This window comes from Podarcis vaucheri, assembly GCF_965113315.1.
Source record: "Podarcis vaucheri genome assembly, chromosome: 1".
NCBI classification, from domain to species: domain Eukaryota; kingdom Metazoa; phylum Chordata; class Lepidosauria; order Squamata; family Lacertidae; genus Podarcis; species Podarcis vaucheri.
Genome location: NC_138759.1, coordinates 87,094,365 through 87,111,798, shown reverse-complemented (window position 1 = coordinate 87,111,798; position 17,434 = coordinate 87,094,365). Strand labels below are relative to the sequence as shown.

Here is a 17,434-nt window from a genome sequence, read left to right as displayed (position 1 = left end):
TCAGAACAACATGCACACACTCCCTCTGGACAATGAATGATGTGCAAACATACTAGCGGGAATGACAGCATCAAGCGGTACAAGAATGCAGAAAACACAAAGAAAAGCCAGCGCACTTCTAGGCAAGCCAAGGAACCAGAAATCCAGGGCAGAAGATCACAAAAAGCCAATGTTTAGAGCAAACACTTCCCGTGGACTTTAATGGTCAGGGGTGTTTGTTATGAGTCTACTGGCAAAGAATGCTACCAAAGTCATACAAGACCAGATTGCAGGCTCAGTTCTTTAGGAAATAATACTGTTATGCCTCTGCTTTCATTACCAAATTAGAACCTGTCTGGATTTAAGAGATAAAGTCATGCTGATGCCCAGAGCACCGGCTCTGGGGAATGTACAGCCAGTCCTCAATAAGCTCCAGGACAAGTTTGCTCAAGCTCTGTACAGAAGGCAGTGCAAGGAATGTGGCCGACAATGAGAGTGCCTGGGGTCTGGAATGGATCAGTACATGAAATCCATCCCAGCAACATTGGCTTGGAATTCCAACACCCCCCTGCCCAAATTACCACCCACCCACACTCTTATCTCAGCTCCCTTCCCTGGTGCTACCAGGGTCCCTGAGCACTGCACTCACCAGACACCTGGACGGCGAAGGCCATGGTATCATCAGCAGCGTTGCAGGTGTACTTCCCAGAATGCTCTGGGCCAGCTGCAGGGATGACCAGACACCGCCGGGCACCCTCTTCCTCCAGGATGAGGCCGCTGTTAGCCTCAAGCGTGACACCGTCCTTAACCCAGCGGACTGGCGCATTCCCATGAGAGAGCACACAGGTCAGGGTCACTGTCTCCCCCGTTGAGGCCTTCAGGACAGAGGGAGTCCTGCGGGGCTGCACGATCTTCACAGGGGGTTCTGGAAGGAGAGGGCAGGCAGCCCAGATATGAAGTGGCCACAGGCAACACTGCTGTTGCTGGGCCACACCCACAATTTTCTCACTGGAGGGGCATGTGGGAGAAACACTGAGGAAACTCTACATGTAACTGAGTATCACATACAGTTTGGCCTGACTTCCCCAATCATAGGTCATTCCAACAGTTCTCCAACTTCCCTCTCCAGGAATTATTTTAAAGCCATACTTTTAAAAGGGCTGCTAGAACTCAAAGCAATGCTGGAGGGTGCCTGTACGGTTAAGAGTAGCTCCCCCAAATACACCTGGGGGTGGTATTAGGCCTTTTTGCTGCAGCACCATGCTAGCAGCTTACGCCCAAACATTTGTAGCTGGAGTCCTCTGTGCAGAATTCAACTCCTTCTACAGGTTTTGCCAAATTTATATACTGGTCAGAATAAATGTTTGAGAGCTGTTTGAAGTGCAGCCATAGAAGGATGCACTCATGCAAATAGCATTGTTGGATCCCCAAACGGCAAGGGAGATTCCCTATTTAGGTAGATGGCCTATTTATTTACTGCCTCCTTAGAAACACATTTAGCAAAGCTCTGGCATTTCCACAGTACGCAAAGCCAAAGCTTTGGCCAGCAAAAGCTCATACAATGCATTGTAAACAAATATTGGTCTAAATATGAGTTATTATTTTACTGACCCTGTGAATTTTGGCCAGTAGGGATTCCCAAACCACCACTAGCACTATGGAGGCCAATCCCTAAGAGATGGGATCTCACAGCGAACACATAACATGCATGCATGGAATGACAATCCCTCCTTTGTATTGATTATTTGAGCTCTCTCAGGGTTTGCCTGCAAGAGCACAATAAGTTTATCTATAAAGTAAAAGGTACAGTGTCTAGGGCTTTGCAGTTCGGGAAAAAGGTGAGAAAGGGGGACATGACAGAAGTACATACAATTATGCATGGTGTGGAAAAAGCGGACAGAGAGAAGTTTATCTCCTTCTCATACTAGAACCTAGGGTGATCCAGGGAAGCTGGACATTGGAAGATTCAGGAGGACAGTCAAAACTAAATACTTCTTCACGTAATTAAATTATGCAATTCACTACCAGAAAATGTAGTACTGTAATGGCCACCAACTTGGGCAGCTTTAAGAGGGGTTTAGGATAAGGCTATTCGTCACGATGGCTGTGTACTACCTCCAGTGCCAGAGGCAGGGTGTCTCTGAATCCCAGTCTCTGGGAATCCCAAACAGGAAGAGTTCTGTTGCACACATGCCTGATTTGTGGGGCTCCCCACAGGCATCTGGTTGGCCACTGCGAGGACAGGATGCCAGACTAAAAGGGCCTTTGGTCTGATCCAGCAGGCCTCTTATGTTCTCATTAGAGAATACTGTAATAATCTGCTGGTGTAGATTAAGTTGGCATCAGGCTTGCTTTCTGGGCATCAATGTAAAGGTAAAGGTAAAGGGACCCCTGACTGTTAGGTCCAGTCACGGACGATTCTGGGGTTGCGGCACTCATCTCACTTTATTGGCCAAGGGAGCCGGCGTACAGCTTCCGGGCCATGTGGCCAGCATGACTAAGCCACTTCTGGCGAACCAGAGCAGTGCACGGAAATGCCGTTTACCTTCCCACCGGAGCGGTACCTATTTATCTATTTGCACTTTGATGTGCTTTCAAACTGCTAGGTTGGCAGGAGCAGGGACCGAGCAAGGGGAGCTCACCCTGTCGCGGGGATTCAAACGGCCGATCTTCCCATCGGCAAGCCCTAGGCTCTGTGGTTTAACCCACAGCGCCACCTGCATCAGTGCAGGTACTTCCAATAATATGTTCCAATTGCACTGTACTGAAGAGGGACGATTCCCTGCGAAAATTTAAAAGGGCATATATGTTTGTGAAGGCCAGACATTGTCTGATGGGGGTGGAAGACCCACAGCACAATGAAACTTTCTCTGGATCACCTCACAAGAAAAGGGTATAAAGAGACACAGCGTAATGGCACCTCTGTGTCTCTTGTACTATTCCATTTGTCCCTGGCATTAATTCCATTTCCAGAGATTTTTTGAGTATAATATACATTGTGAGTGCTTTAATAATAATTCTGTGCCCAAATCTATACACTAATATATAAACCCAGATTTATGGCTGGGACTAGACCAGGGCGAATAACAAATGACCTTTCATCTGCTGTTGGGACTCCACTAGCATGGCTAATATCAGAGGCCACAGGTTCCCCATCCCTGGACTAGAGCAGGAAAGGCTTCATTTACAGATTAGCCAGTTGTAACTCAGTCTGGGCTGTGTTGGGACTGGTGTGCTTAGAATTTAAGTTTCTGCGCTGGTTTAAAGTTGAAAATGGGTTAGGGCTTTGGGTGCTTTTTCTCCTCCTTCTTCTCAGAACTGCAGGTTCAAGATCAGAGTGCTCACCTGAAACTCTGACATCAAAGGAGACAGACTCATCCTTGGTCTCGCAGATGTATTCACCAGCATCTTCAGCACTTGCCTGCAGGACAACTAGGCGACGCTCAGCACCTTCCATTTGAAGCAACAAGTTGTTTGTCTCATCCACTTCCAGGCCGTCCTTGAACCAGCGCACAGGGGCATTGGGAATGGACACCTCGCAGCTCAGCTCCAAGCACTCAAATGCCTGTATATGCTTCTCTAGTGAACGCTCCACTGGGTGCAAAATCTGCACGGGTGGCTCTACAAGACAAATGTAGGAATATATGAGGCTTCAACCCCTGTGTGAGATGACTTAGAGCCACTTCATTCTAGAAAGCTCTGAGATAGAACAGAAAGGATAGGAACCAGAAATCTCAAATATGGCTTCCTCTAATTAGTGAAGAACGAACATCATGGTTAGTAGCAAGAGACAGAAATCCATACCTAAGTCAAAGAGGAAGAGTGAATTTGGGCACAAGATCACTGGGACTGAACCCTGGAGACTTGCTTACCTGTGACAGTGACATTGAAGAAGACAGTGTCGCCCCCAGTGCCACATGCAAACTCCCCTGTGTCCTGAACCTGGGCCGCAATAATAACCAGACGGCGATGAGGCCCTTCGCTCTCCAACAGGAGGCCATCCTTTTCCTCCACCTCCTCTCCGTCCTTGTACCAGCACACAACGGCATCAGAGCAGGACAACTCACAATCCAGCACTACACGCTCTGAGACCCGATAGGCATGGGCTGCGTCTGCATTGGAGTGCAGAACTCGGACAGGCAGCTCTGCAGGGGAGAAATTTATTTATTTATTATTGCATTCATATCCCCTCTTTTCTCCAAGGTGGTCCCTCCCCTCCATCTTGTCCTCCTATCAACCTTGTGAGGTTCGTTAGGCTGAGAGACGGTGATTGGCCCAAGATCACCCAGGGAGAATCAGGGTTGACTGGAAATTTGAACCTCGTTGTACCGGGTCTTAATCACTACACCATACTGGATCTCCATCATAATACCACCATAGCATAGAAATGTCATAAAAGCATAGAATAGAGAGTGAGGGCATCATTTCTTATGTGAGTTGTTGGGGGAGCAATGGAACAGGAGGCTCAGTGCTGTGCATTTCACTGGAGCAGGAGATAGTGGATGAGGTACAGGTGGGAAGCAGGGATCTTGGTGCTTGCAGCATGCCTGCCATTTTAGAAGAGACTGGTGCTGCTGAGATTATTAACAATCAGTTAGGTATGGCACCTATAAATTACACAAAAAGGACAATGAAATAACGAGAGCATGAAGAAAGGCAGAGATATGGGTGGCCTCAAGTAGATAAACTTGGTTCAGGTCCTAAAAGGGCAATGAAGAGAGAGACTGGGCAGCTGTTCTGAGAAGTTGTCACCAGCTCCTGAGTTTTTTCAGCCAGGAACAGCACTTTAGGTCTAATAGCATTTTTGATCTTCAACTGGTGGGTTGGGACCCTAAAATAGGTCATGACCTAACATAAGGTATGTTGCACCACCATACAACTAGATGGTAAAGAGGGGGGAGGGATAAATGGGTCCATATTTAAAATGCATCTCAGGTTTGGAAAAGCTGAAGACTACAGGTTTAGGGCTTGCCTCATGCACTCCTTTGACATTTCTTTGACTCAACTCACCATCCACCATCACAGTGAAGACCACAGTGTCATCAGCTGTGTCACATGTATACGTCCCAGAATCCAGGGGGCAGGCTGAATGAACCAACAGCCTCCGAATGCAGCCCTCTGATTGCACCGTGAAGATGTCATGGTCCACAGGATTTCCATCCTTGAACCACTGGGCAGTAGCATCAGAGGCAGAGACTTCACACTCCAGGAGGAGAGGCATCCCAGTCAGGATTGTCTGGAGACACTGGGCCTCTGACACTGGAGCGATGTGCACCTTCGGAGCTGAAGAGAGACATTGTGAATGGATGGAGCACCTTTGTGCTCCTGTGGCCACATGAAGGAGGACACATGATCTCAAATTGACCTACAGAGAATCTGTGCTATGGAACAAAATATCCTATCTCAGTTGCCCCTTTAATTTATAGAAAGGGCTCAGTTTCTGTAAGGAGAAGTGGGCTCAAGAATAACTAAATGTCATATCCTCTGACCTGCAATGCCAAATGAAAGGGCCTGGTAATTGCTCAGAGATGTGGGTGAGGGGAGACACTTTGCACATGCTCAGAGGCACGTTGTTTTCCTGCTTCCTAGAGTTCAAAACAGAGCCCTGGTTATGAGCACAGGTGAAACAGAAAGCTTTCCAAGGGGTCCCAGCCCCCTGGCACTTTAATTGGCACTTCCCATTTTCAACTGAGTATAACCATTTGTATGGCAACCAATGGCAGACAAACAGGATATTACTCTGGACTCATGTGTGGGCAAGCAACTCCTCCATCATAGTTCTGCTTCTCAAATAGTGGCTTTCAAACAGGGAGCAGGAAGTGAACTCTGTATGTTACTCTTGTCTTTTTCTCTTCCCCTGTTTCAACAGGCTCTACTTATACCAGAGGTGCAGTTGAGTGGGATGTGTCTCAAGTTACAGCAATTTGTAATGTTGAACCAAGACTTTTCTCTGAATTGTGCCTTGGAAAAGATCCAGAGCTGAACTCCAGTTCCCTGATGAGGAGCTTATTGGAGTGCCCGTGAATCTGACAGACAACCGAAGAAGTTTAAATTAACTTTACTGAGAAGTTAAAATGAAAGCACAATATGTAATTGAATCAGTATTGAATGAAGAATTGATATTCAGAGGGGTATGCAGAAGGTAATTCAATTTACAACCAGCGATAGTAACTTTTAGGTGAGCCGTAATTCTCTTCTCTGACTTGATCGCCCATTGGGAAAGAATTTGATCATTATTTTAGATTTTGCTTTTATTGTTTATTATAGCTATTGGTTGTTTACTGCATATATTCATTATATAAAATATATGTGGGTGTAAGTGCGTATATAATAATGTTGGAAACTGTGAAAAATTGCAGAGAGCATTAGGTGGGTGGGAGAGAGAAGGACATCATCAATCAGTGGGCCACTGTAGCCCTGTTAATGTTTCCAGTGCATGGCTAGCCTCATCCAACAGATTTGGAGGAGGATGGATTCCCACAGGGGTCCATAAAGTTGCTGGGTAAACACTACTGTCAATGGAAGCATTTCCGCCTGCCGGGCAGAACTATCTCCCCTCTCTTCCCCTCTCATGCTGTTCTAGGGGATCTCCTGACCCTGCTGAGCGGATCTGGGGGGGGGAGGGAACACATGAGGAAGGAGTGGGGGAGCACAGGGGGGGGGGCATTGATGGAGGAAAATCTTATTGCAGTAATAGGAGCTCTTCCATTGGCTTCTGCTAACACAACAATTTAGTTGAATCTGGACCAGTATCTTGAATAAATACTGACGGGCAAAATTTTCAAGTGTGAAAACCACTGCTCTAATAGGCAGCTAGTGGGCAGGTTTGCTGGGCAGCAAAACAGCAGAGGAAGAGGATAGGAGTGTGAGGGTCTGTGATGAGTCAGGAGGGATGGAGCAAAATCTTGGTTTGTTGAGGTGGGGATGGGGGGAAACCCTGCCTCTACCCAAACCTGCAGAAATCGCAAGGGGGTGCAGGCCATGTTGCATTCATGATGCCAGCAAACGCTGATAAGGGAGAGCAGTGTAGATCTACAAGCCCTCAGCCTCTGGAGCCAGGATGTAGGGTGAAAAGGGAAGATAAAGGCTGGCCTGCCATATCCTCTTTTCCCACCTCACCTCCTGCTTTGTGCCAGACGACAGCACTTTTAGTTGCATGGATCCTCACTGGATCCCCATAGCTGCAATGAGAACTTCGTTCTCTCACACAAGACTGCAGGAGCGTGGTGGGGGCGGGTGGGAATGGTCTTTTTAAGATAGTGAGAAAACTCCATCCATTGGGTCATGATGCAGTCAAAGCTGGAGAGTGGCTTGCTGCGGCCATCCTCTAAGCCAGGGGTGAGGTTCCCCACCTCAAGCCCAAGAGCCAAATGTCACTCTCTGGTCTCTCTATCTGCCTCTCAGGGTTCTCCCCAGCTACACAGCCTCTTCCCAGGCTACCACACCCTTCACTGGTGCTGCTCTGCATCCTTCTCAAGTGTTTTTGCCTAGCTGGGACTGCAACCTTGAGAATTCTGATAATGCCTCTTGCTTCTCTGGATGGAGGACAAAGAGGGTCCTTTGAATGTGTGCAGAAATCAGCCTACTGCACAAAGGTGAATTTTGTATTTGCTGCTCTGCCCACTTTTCCTTCTGCCCACCACTGGCATGTGGCCCCCTGTAGGTTGCCTAGAAAGGAGTGTGGCCCTTAGGCTGGAAAAAGCTTGCCCTGCTCTGCCCTAAGGCCAAGACACACCTCCACAAAGATTCAGGGCTTAAGCATGAGAAGCAAGCCCACAGACACATATCTTTGGCCCACAGAGCCATGACAGGATCTCCACAGCTACTGCAGCCCCTGGCTCTAGAGTTGGGAAGGGCTTAGCTTGAGCACAGAAGCTGCAGTAGGGCTCATAGTGCTCAGCACTATGGTTTGGCTTTGGGAAAAGCTAACTAAAGCCAGACACTCACATATGATGCAAATGTGCAGCATGGCACAGGATCCGTGTTGTGCAGCAAAACCAAGTGTTGGATTGGAATCTAGGAGAGACATTTCTGTTCAGTTCTCTGGGTATCTTGTAACCCTCTCTGAGCCCACTCAGATATGGTAGGAAAGCCAATATATACAAACTGTATTGCTTTTCACTATTTTCAGCATTTCTTAATTTCATTTTCTCATGAACGTCTATTCCTCTTTCAATATATATTCAATTACATATTGTACTTTCATTTAAACTTCTTAGTAAATATCATTTAAATATCTCTGCTTGCCTCTAAGGCTCAGGGGTAGCCCATGGGGGGACAAGAGTTGACTTCTGTCTCTTTCCCACCCTTTCCAATACATAAATCAATTAATAGAAATCTGAATCCAGGCCTATCAACTTCCACTTTCAAAAGCACCGACTGGGTGCAGGTCTAGCTGGCTTCATTCACCAGCTTCTGCTCTAACCACTGAACCCATATAGCTCTGTTGTGGAGCATACGTTTCACATTCTAGGTTCAATCGTCAGTGTGTCCAGGTAGGGCTTGAGAAAAAACGTGTCAAACTCTGGACAGCTGCTGCCAGTCAGTGTAGGCAACACTGAGCTAGATAAACAGGTTGTCTGGCTCAATATAAGGCAACTTCCTTAGAGTTTTTTTCAGGACGTAGGACAGGAAAAGCTCAAACTGGCATTATCTCTGCCACATGGCTCCACAGTGAAGTGCAATACAGATTATAGAAGCTAAATGCAAATCTGATCCCTGGAATTTGAGCTCAGGTGCCCCTGCCCTTGGAACATAGGAAGCTATCTTATACCAGGTCACGCAACTTGTAGGTCTAGCTCAGCTTGGGGAACCTTCAGCCTGCCAGCCAAATTAGGCCTGGCAGGAGTCCTTATTTTCCCCCAGCCACACCCTCCCTCCCACAGCTGACATCCGCGGGTAAAACTGAGGCTACTAAGGAACAATTGGGAGCCTTAAAGCCAGCTCCCAGTTGTTCCACTGCAAGTGGGGCTTCCCTTCAGTGCCTTCTAAATTCTCAAGCAGAGTCAGTCCCTGCTGCAACTGGAGCTTACATTTGCTGGTGATGAATTTAAATTCAGTGCCGAATGCCAGCCTGCAGGGATTAGCTCCAACAGTGAATTCAAGCTGGTGTGCAAAGTGAAATATTTCACCTGATGGCATGCTGACATCAGGTGATTGGCAGGCGGGTGGGGCTGACCACCTGCCAAAGTGGCCCATGGAGGGTGTGGGGACATCAGAATCTGGCCTATTGTCTGAATCCAGTTTCCCACCCCTAATCTAGCTCAGTATTGTCTACTCTGACAGAAGCTTAGCAATGGGCTTCAAAGTGGGACTCTGAGGAAATATATGGCATGTATCAGAGTGGTCAGGGGAAGAGTCCTAAGGAAGGCGCCACTGTACATTTACTAACCTGCAACTGTAACCACAAAGAAGGCAGAGTCAGTCCCAGTGTCGCACACAAACTCGCCTGAATCTTGCACCTGGGCTGAGGCAAGGACAAGGCGTCGGAGGGGCCCTTCGTTCTCCAGCAGCAAGCGCTCTCCCTCTTCCACTTCCTCCCCATCCTTGTACCAGCGGACAGGGGCACTGGAGCAGGACAGCACGCAGGACAGCACCACACGTTCAGAGGCCTGGTAAGAATGGGATGCATCTGCGTTGGAGTGCAGAATCTGCACAGGTGGCTCTACAGGGTGTGTGTGTGTGTGTGTGTGTGTGTGAGAGAGAGAGAGAGAGAGAGAGAGAGAGAGAGAGAGAGAAAAGTTTCAGGAATTAGAAGCAGATTTGGAGACTGTTGGGGGCAGTAGTGTAGTAGCAAAATCAGAAGTGCAAGGTCCCTTCACAGTTATGTGTCACAGCCGCATACCCTCACAGCTATGCGACTGCTAAGGGTATGCAACTTTCTAAGACTAGACAATAATCTTAAAATTATACAATAATAATAATTAAAGATACATTGCAATGATCAATGCAGGTCTTCATTTTAGTTAGATTTACTATTTTCTGCATACATACATGGAAAATGATTTGGAGTGCTTCGATATCTTCTTTCAGGGTAACAGACACCATTCTCCTGAAACTGAAGCACCTTGTGTTTTCAGTATTCCTAAATGTTTCACGTTGGATCACAAAGTGGCTAAAAAGCCCCCCCCTTCATGCTGATTGGGTGGCTCTAGGAGACTGGAGACCTTGCAGGAACCCTGCTGCAGAAATAGTAAATGCAAAGGTAAAGGGACCCCTGACCATTAGGTCGTTGCGGACGACTCTGGGGTTGCGACACTCATCTCGCTTTATTGGCCTAGGAAGCCAGCATACAGCTTCCGGGTCATGTGACCAGCATGACTAAGCCGCTTCTGGCGAACCAGAGCAGCACACGGAAACGACGTTTGCCTTCCCACCAGAGCAGTACCTATTTATCTACTTGACCTTTGACATGCTTTCGAACTGCTAGGTTGGCAGGAGCTGGGACCCAGCAACGGGAGCTCACACCGTTGCGGGGATTTGAACCGCCGACCTTCCAATTGGCAAGCCCTAGGCTCTGTGGTTTAGACCACAGCACCACACGCGTCCCTTTCAGAAATATAGTGGGGTCATCAACCTGGGAAGGTAGCCCATCTAGGAGAAGGAAAACTCTGATCCTAAACCTCCACTGCCTCACAGCTATACTCATTCAGAAAGGTTTCAGGAGTAAATCCTGAGGAACAATCTGTACCTGCTGCCTTGCAGGACATCTTTGGGAGAAGAAAAGGATAAGGAGTAAACCCTATACAAATCCGGACAGGAGTCCCTAAGGAGCTTGGATGGCGTCTTGTATGGCTCCTTCCGGCAACTCCTGCAGCCAAGCTGGTGCCAAATGTATTGCTTTGCTTTGGATCACACCAGTGAGTCTGAGAGTGGTGGTCTTGTCATCTGGGCAGCCCAAGACCTCCATATAGACTGCGTAGGCTTGCGCCCTGAGGAGGTCACTTTGGTGCTGCAAACGCAGCAAAAACAACATGAGAGGCAGCAATTACAAGTTATAAGCTCAACCTGATAGGCATTAGGTATAAACACTATGGGTTGTCTTCGCCAGTGGGAGAAATCATTGTGTCTCACTGGTCAGCTACTGCCTGCCTCATAGCCAGATACATAGGCGCCGACTCCATGGGGCCTGAGGGGGCCCGAGCCCCCTCAAAAATTCGTTTTGGGGGGCTCTGCCCCCCCCAATAATTTAAGAAAATTATTAGGCACCTTGCCAAAAACCGCGCAGGGGACTCCGGCGCGCGCCTCCCAAAGTGACCGGGAGCTCCTGAGAAGGGGCGGGCAGGTCGGTCAGTCAGAGGAAGACCCCCAGCGGCGGGACTTTAGAAAGGAATGGAGCCGCGGGGCCGAGGAACGGCATATTCGTCACCGGCGAGGGACCGGGGTGAGGGGAGAATGGAGGGGACGGGAGTTCCCGCCGCCGGAGCGGGGCTTTTTTTCTGGGTTCGGCTAAGGTGACGTTGGTAGGAGGGGGTGGCCGCCTCCCGGCGCGAAGCCTGGGGAGGGCAGGCCGGTTCTTGCATGCAAAAGCACCACTGCCATCCTGCCGCCAGTATGGACCCCGGTATGGGCCCCCCCAATATTTTTTATAAGTCGGCGCCCCTGGCCAGATAGCCCCTGAACAGTAAAGTGCTGACCTTTCTGCCTGCTTCAATTGGTGCTTGGAACTCAAAGTATCACATGACAAGCAGAGTGAACTTCTTCCAATCCATCCACCATCAGCACTCCACACACACACCCCAACCTCAGACCACTACACCACTGGTTGGGGGAGGATGCTTGGCAGGTTGTCTTTTTTTTCTAACCAAAGTGAAAAGCAGTGGATCAGGAACCAGATAGCAAAGTGAAGGGGGCAGGAGAAACCAATGTGTCATGGGAAGCATAAGTGTGGGGGCAGAGTGCATGCGAAAGAGAGAGGGAAAGCTTACTGAAAATGTCATCTCAGCATGCTGCCACATTTTTGTTTTTTGGAAGGCAGATGCCGTGCTAGGAATTTTTGAGAAAGTGCTTGAAAATAAAGTAGCAAATAACACAGCTTCCTTATATTAACCTGTGATGAACCCACATTTATAACAACAGTTATGCATGCCTGGATTGAGAGGGTTCAGGGGTGCAGTGAATGAGGACTGGCTGAAGCTCTGTTTCCTTTCTAAGGAGGTCACTGGAAGCTTACTGGAATTTATAAATATTTGCAAATTTAAAGGTTGAACATAAGTGGAAATTCACAACAGACACTGCTCCTCACTTAGGTTATTGGAAGGCAGCTCCTAGGATCTTCAGAGCTCCCCATACAGCCTATAGGTCTGACCTTTTTCTCAAATTGACTCAGTCTGAATTCAGAGCTCCAAGCTAAGCTCCATTTGCCCTTGACATTTGGCACTGATCTTAATACTGCCATACTTGAAGGAATGAATTACAAAGAGAGGCTCCAGACTGAAAATGCTGAATTACAATTCATCAAGGCCATCAATTCTATTCAATTGTTTCCCTTCCCACTTCAGATGTTAATTAACTCAGCACTGTCAAACTGATTATCACCTATCACTGCTTTGTAAAGGGTCACTGTGCTTATTTTGCATATATTTCAGCTCTAATTGTCATTATCTGTACTTTTTGCATTTCATCTGTCTCTGACCTCACTGCTTATAAATCCCCCTCTTACAATCTCTGTGTGTGCGTCTCTACGTATCTACATACATACATCTACACCTGAGGATTACACGTCATGAATCTGATGAAGTGGACTGTAGCTCACAAACACTTATGCCATAACATTTTAGTTTTTAAGGTGTCACAAAATTCTTTGTTGTTTTTGCTGCAGCAGACTAACACAGCTACTCCTCTGGAAGTAGCAAAGCAAATGATGGCAGGAAAAGGCAACTAAAAGAATTCAGGAGATCAAGTATCTTTCTTGTAAATGAAGTAGTTTGATTTTATTTATTTTTTTAGCTTAAAAAGAAGAAAGACCAATGTCTTCTGAACAGAATTCACTAATGGCATGAAAAAGAGTGAATAGGAAAATATTATTCACTCCCACTCAAGATGTATACTGTAAACTAATCCACTGAAATGGATAAGAAGCGGGAGGTTTCAGACAAACAAAGGAAAGAACCTCTTTGCGCAAGGTATAATCAGCTTATGATACTGACTGACACAGGATGTTGTGATGACAACCAACATAAAGTTTGGTCAAAGGATTAGATAACAAATGAGGATAGAGTGGCTTACTACTCAGAACAGCCCAAAGTGCAACTCCTGTGTTTATTCGGAGTCAGTAGACCTCTAACCACCAGATACATCAACAGTGAACATGAACTTCCTTCAGGCATCTGTCTGATGACTTTTCATAAATACAGCACAAAACAAGATGGACCAGTACAATTTATGCAGCATGGCAGTTATGCTCCTCTCCCTGTTGGTTCTTACCAAAGTACACCAATAAGGCCTTTGAAGCACCATGGACTGCAGCACAGAGAAGAGCAAAGGACATGGGTTTGGGAGGGGACGTCTCTCTACGAAGATAAATTGATTAGTTCTCTTACCAGTAACAGTGATGTTGAAGAAAACAGAATCACTGCCTGCATCACACACAAACTCCCCGGCGTCCTTCATCTGCACTGATGGAATGACCAGCCGTCGGTGGGGTCCTTCGCTCTCCAGCAGGAGGCAATCACTTTCTTCCACCTCTTCCCCATCCTTGTACCAGCACACGGGAGCATCAGGGCGGGACAGCTCACAGGCCAGCACCACATGCTCTGCAACCTTGTAGGTATGGGCCTCCTCAGCATTGGAGCGAAGAACCCTCACAGGAGGTTCTGTGGCAAGAAGAGACATTCTATAGATGGGGATCAGTAGAAAGAAATATGCCCCCTCCACCAACACCACACTGAAATATTGGGAAGTAGAACAAAACCATATAACATAGGGCTGGGGGACTCTGGGCCCTTCAGATATTGTTGGACACCAATGCTGTGTACACAGCATCCATTTAACACACACGGCTTCCTTAAAAGAATAATGGGAACTGTAGTTTACCTCTCAGAGCTACAGTTCCCAGGATTCTTTGGGAGAACTCGTGTTCTCATCAAACCCTTTGCCAACTCTGTAATTTATACTGGACATATAATCTAGATTGCCTTTAAAACTGAGAAATTGTCAACAAAGTGTTTTGAAGGAGAAGCCATGTTTGTCTGCTGTATCGAAAGCCACCAAGTTTTTGGGCACTGAAGAGAACTGATAATTAACAAAGCAAAGTCTCCCTAGATGACAAGATATAGTCACTCAAGAGATCTGAAGTGGCTGAATTGCTTGCATTAAAGCTATTCAGCAAAGACCTTCAACAAAATTCAGTACAGGGCAGGAAAGTGTCATGGAACAGCCACAGAGAAGAGAGGTTCAGAAGAAATAACCAATGCTTACAAAGGAGAGAGATAAATAATATCTCAACTACATGCTCAGACACAATCGCTAATGACAAATAAAGGGGGCAGACTGAATCCTCTTTTGGTATCATTTAACTCAACTTAGCCAACTCAAACATGGCTATGAAAAGTTACAAAAAGACTACATTGTCTTGATACAGATAGGTAGCCGTGTTGGTCTGCCATAGTCAAAATAAAAAAATTCCTTCCAGTAGCACCTTAAAGACCAACTAAGTTAGTTCTTGGTATGAGCTTTCGTGTGCATGCACACTTCTTCAGATACCTGAAGTGTGCATGCACACGAAAGCTCATACCAAGAACTAACTTAGTTGGTCTTTAAGGTGCTACTGGAAGGAATTTTTTTATTTTTACATTGTCTTGAGTTTTAGAAGTGAAAGGCTCTCTAGCCTAAAGATTGAGGACCATTATTGGCCTTAAAATGCATGTCTGGGGAAAAACAACAAATCTCACACTGACCTGTAACAGTAATATTGAAGAAAACAGAGTCGCCACCTGCATCACACACAAACTCTCCTGTGTCCTGTACACAAGCTGAGGCAATGACCAGCCGGTGATGGGATCCTTCACTCTCTAGCCGAAGTCCCTCACTCTCTTCCACCTCTTCCCCATCTTTGTACCAGAGCACAGGGGCATCAGGACGGGACAACTCACAGGACAACGTCACACATTCCAAGATCTGATAGGTATGATCTTCTTCCGCGTTGGAGCACACAACGTGCACAGGTGGCTCTGTGACAAAAAAGAAGTGTCACCTTCCTTGGAGGTTTATATGCAGTGGCTGGATGCTTTAGTTCAGATTCCAGCATTGCTGGGGGATGGACTAGATGACCCTAGGGGTCCCTTCCAACTCTACAATTCTGTAATTCTATTATTCTAGGGAAGGGCCTTAGCTCTGTGGTAAAGCACATGCTTTGCATGCAGAAAGTGCCAAGTAGAGCTGGAGAAGAACCCAGCACTAAACTCTAAACAGCAGCCACCAGCCAGATAGGCAAGCTTGTGTGAGAATCTCTAATAATAATAGTAATAATAGTAATAGTAATAGTAATAATACCCCGTCCATCTGGCTGGGTTTCCCCAGCCATTTTGGGTGGCTTCCAGCAAAATATAAAAATGTAATAAAACATCAAATATTAAAACTTCCCAATACAGGGTTTCAATACAGTGTCTTCTAAATACAGTGACTTCCCAATACAGTGTCTTCTAAAAGTCAGATAGTTTTTTATTTCCTTGACATCTGATGGGAGGGTGTTCCACAGGGCGGGTGCCACTACCGAGAAGGCCCTCTGCCTGGTTCCTTGTAACCTCACTTCTGGCAGTGAGGGAACTGCCAGAAGATCTTCGGAGATGAACCTCAGTGTCCGGACTGAATGATGGGGGTAGAGATGCTCCTTCAGGTATACTGATGTCAGAGGTACAAAGGGGAAGCATGGGGAGGCTTGCAAGGCCCTCTGCAATCCTCCTGCAACCCTCCTTTCCACCCACAATGTCAGAGGTACAAAGCATGGGGAGGATTGCACAGGATGTTGCAAGTCTTTCTGAGGGGCTCCTTTTGCCCTCCTATGTCAGAGGTGGAAAGGAGCTGCACAGGGCACCTTGAAGGAGCAGTGCTGGGGGAGACAGGGTCTCCCTCAAATGATAACCACTTCTCCCTCCCTGAGCAAGTACCCCTTGGCTGTCAAGAAGGCAATATATAATGTACATATATAAAAAGTGGGGAAGGACAGGGGACAGCTCTCACCTGTGATGGTGATGTTGAAAAAGGCAGAGTCACCGCCTGCATCACATACAAACTCCCCTGTATCATGGATTTGTGCAGAGGAAATGACAAGGCGGCGGTGTGAGCCCTCACTCTCCAGCAGGAGGCGCTCACTTTCTTCCACCTCTTCCCCATCCTTGTACCAGCGCACGGGAGCATCAGGGCGGGACAGCTGGCAGGCCAGCACCACACGTTCAGAGTTTCGGTAGGCATGGGTCTCCTCAGCGTTGGAGTGCAGGATCCTTACAGGAGGGTCTGGGGGAGGGGAGGGAGAACTGCACCATGAAAAGCCTATTACTGCCCCAGAGACTCTTGCATCCCCACTCTAGAATTGGAAACGAACTCAAAAAACTGTGAGCTTTATGGAAACAAGAACCAGTGTTAGGGAGAAAAGATGGTGCAGTGGTCAAAGTGTTACACTGGGACGTGGGAGAGCCATCACTGCCTCTCCGTCTCACGTGCCTCGCAAGGTTGCTGTGAAGATAAAGTGGGGAGAACTATGCATATCACCTTGGAGGAAAGGAAGAGTGCACAAGGAGGCCTGTTTTCAGTGACAGAACCTCGTGCCATCAGATCTCCCTTTACTAAGAGGCCAGATGGTTTAGAAGACAGAAAGGTGAATTTGTATTTGGAAGACTTGGATTTCAAACGTCACCTTTGCCACAGACTCTTTGTTTGGCCTTGAGCAAGCCACTGTTTGTCAACTTCAGTGCTCCCATCTACACACAGCAGAGATAACAGTGACCAATCTTGCAGGGTTGTGATGGAATGGGAATTTGCTCACTTAGCTAACTGTTAAAGTAATTTAGAAATTATAAATGCCATTAACATGTAGGGCTTGGACACAGAATGACCCACATACAGATTCTGACTTTGCCATGAAACTCAAACTGCCCGGCCGTAGGGCAAGTCTCCCTCTCTCAGTGAGGGAGGGTGTTTGAAAAAGTGTGAGAAGCTGCCAGCTCTGCAGGCAAACAGGGTGACATAACTGGGCTCCTGAGCCCCACAAGGGTGCTGCAGAAAGAATGTAGTTGGTAAAGGGAGTCGTGGACTCAAAAAGGTTGAAATCCTCTGCTTTAGGTCATTCACAGCAGCTACTTCACTCAAGCTTCATTCCTAAGCTTTTGGGCCAACAATGCTGTTGAACAGGTTTCTTTTCTTTTTCTGGAATGGTGACACCACAAGTTAGCTGAGAAACAACGAAAAGGGAGGGGTGTGTTTGAAATAACCTCTGAAAATCTAATTGTGTGTTTGGAAC

At 47.1% G+C, this 17,434-nt stretch overlaps 1 protein-coding gene across 8 annotated transcripts in view; it reads right to left on the bottom strand.

Annotated features, from left to right (window-relative positions):
- The window catches only part of OBSL1 (obscurin like cytoskeletal adaptor 1), a 185,314-nt gene that overhangs the window by 150,145 nt on the left and 17,735 nt on the right, over positions 1-17,434 (bottom strand). For 7 of the 8 annotated variants that reach the window (XR_014223231.1, XR_014223232.1, XR_014223233.1 and 4 more), the window contains 8 exons: positions 16,159-16,431; positions 14,877-15,149; positions 13,521-13,793; positions 9,371-9,643; positions 4,990-5,262; positions 3,852-4,124; positions 3,325-3,600; positions 629-904 (listed from right to left, as the gene is read on the bottom strand). Coding sequence is in view for 2 of the 8 variants with exons in the window: in XM_082237223.1 (XP_082093349.1) it covers positions 629-904; positions 3,325-3,600; positions 3,852-4,124; positions 4,990-5,262; positions 9,371-9,643; positions 13,521-13,793; positions 14,877-15,149; positions 16,159-16,431 (2,190 nt within the window). In the remaining 6 variants the exon portion in view is untranslated. The remainder of the gene's footprint in view (positions 1-628; positions 905-3,324; positions 3,601-3,851; positions 4,125-4,989; positions 5,263-9,370; positions 9,644-13,520; positions 13,794-14,876; positions 15,150-16,158; positions 16,432-17,434) is intronic. The other variant, XR_014223234.1, reaches the window with a different exon arrangement.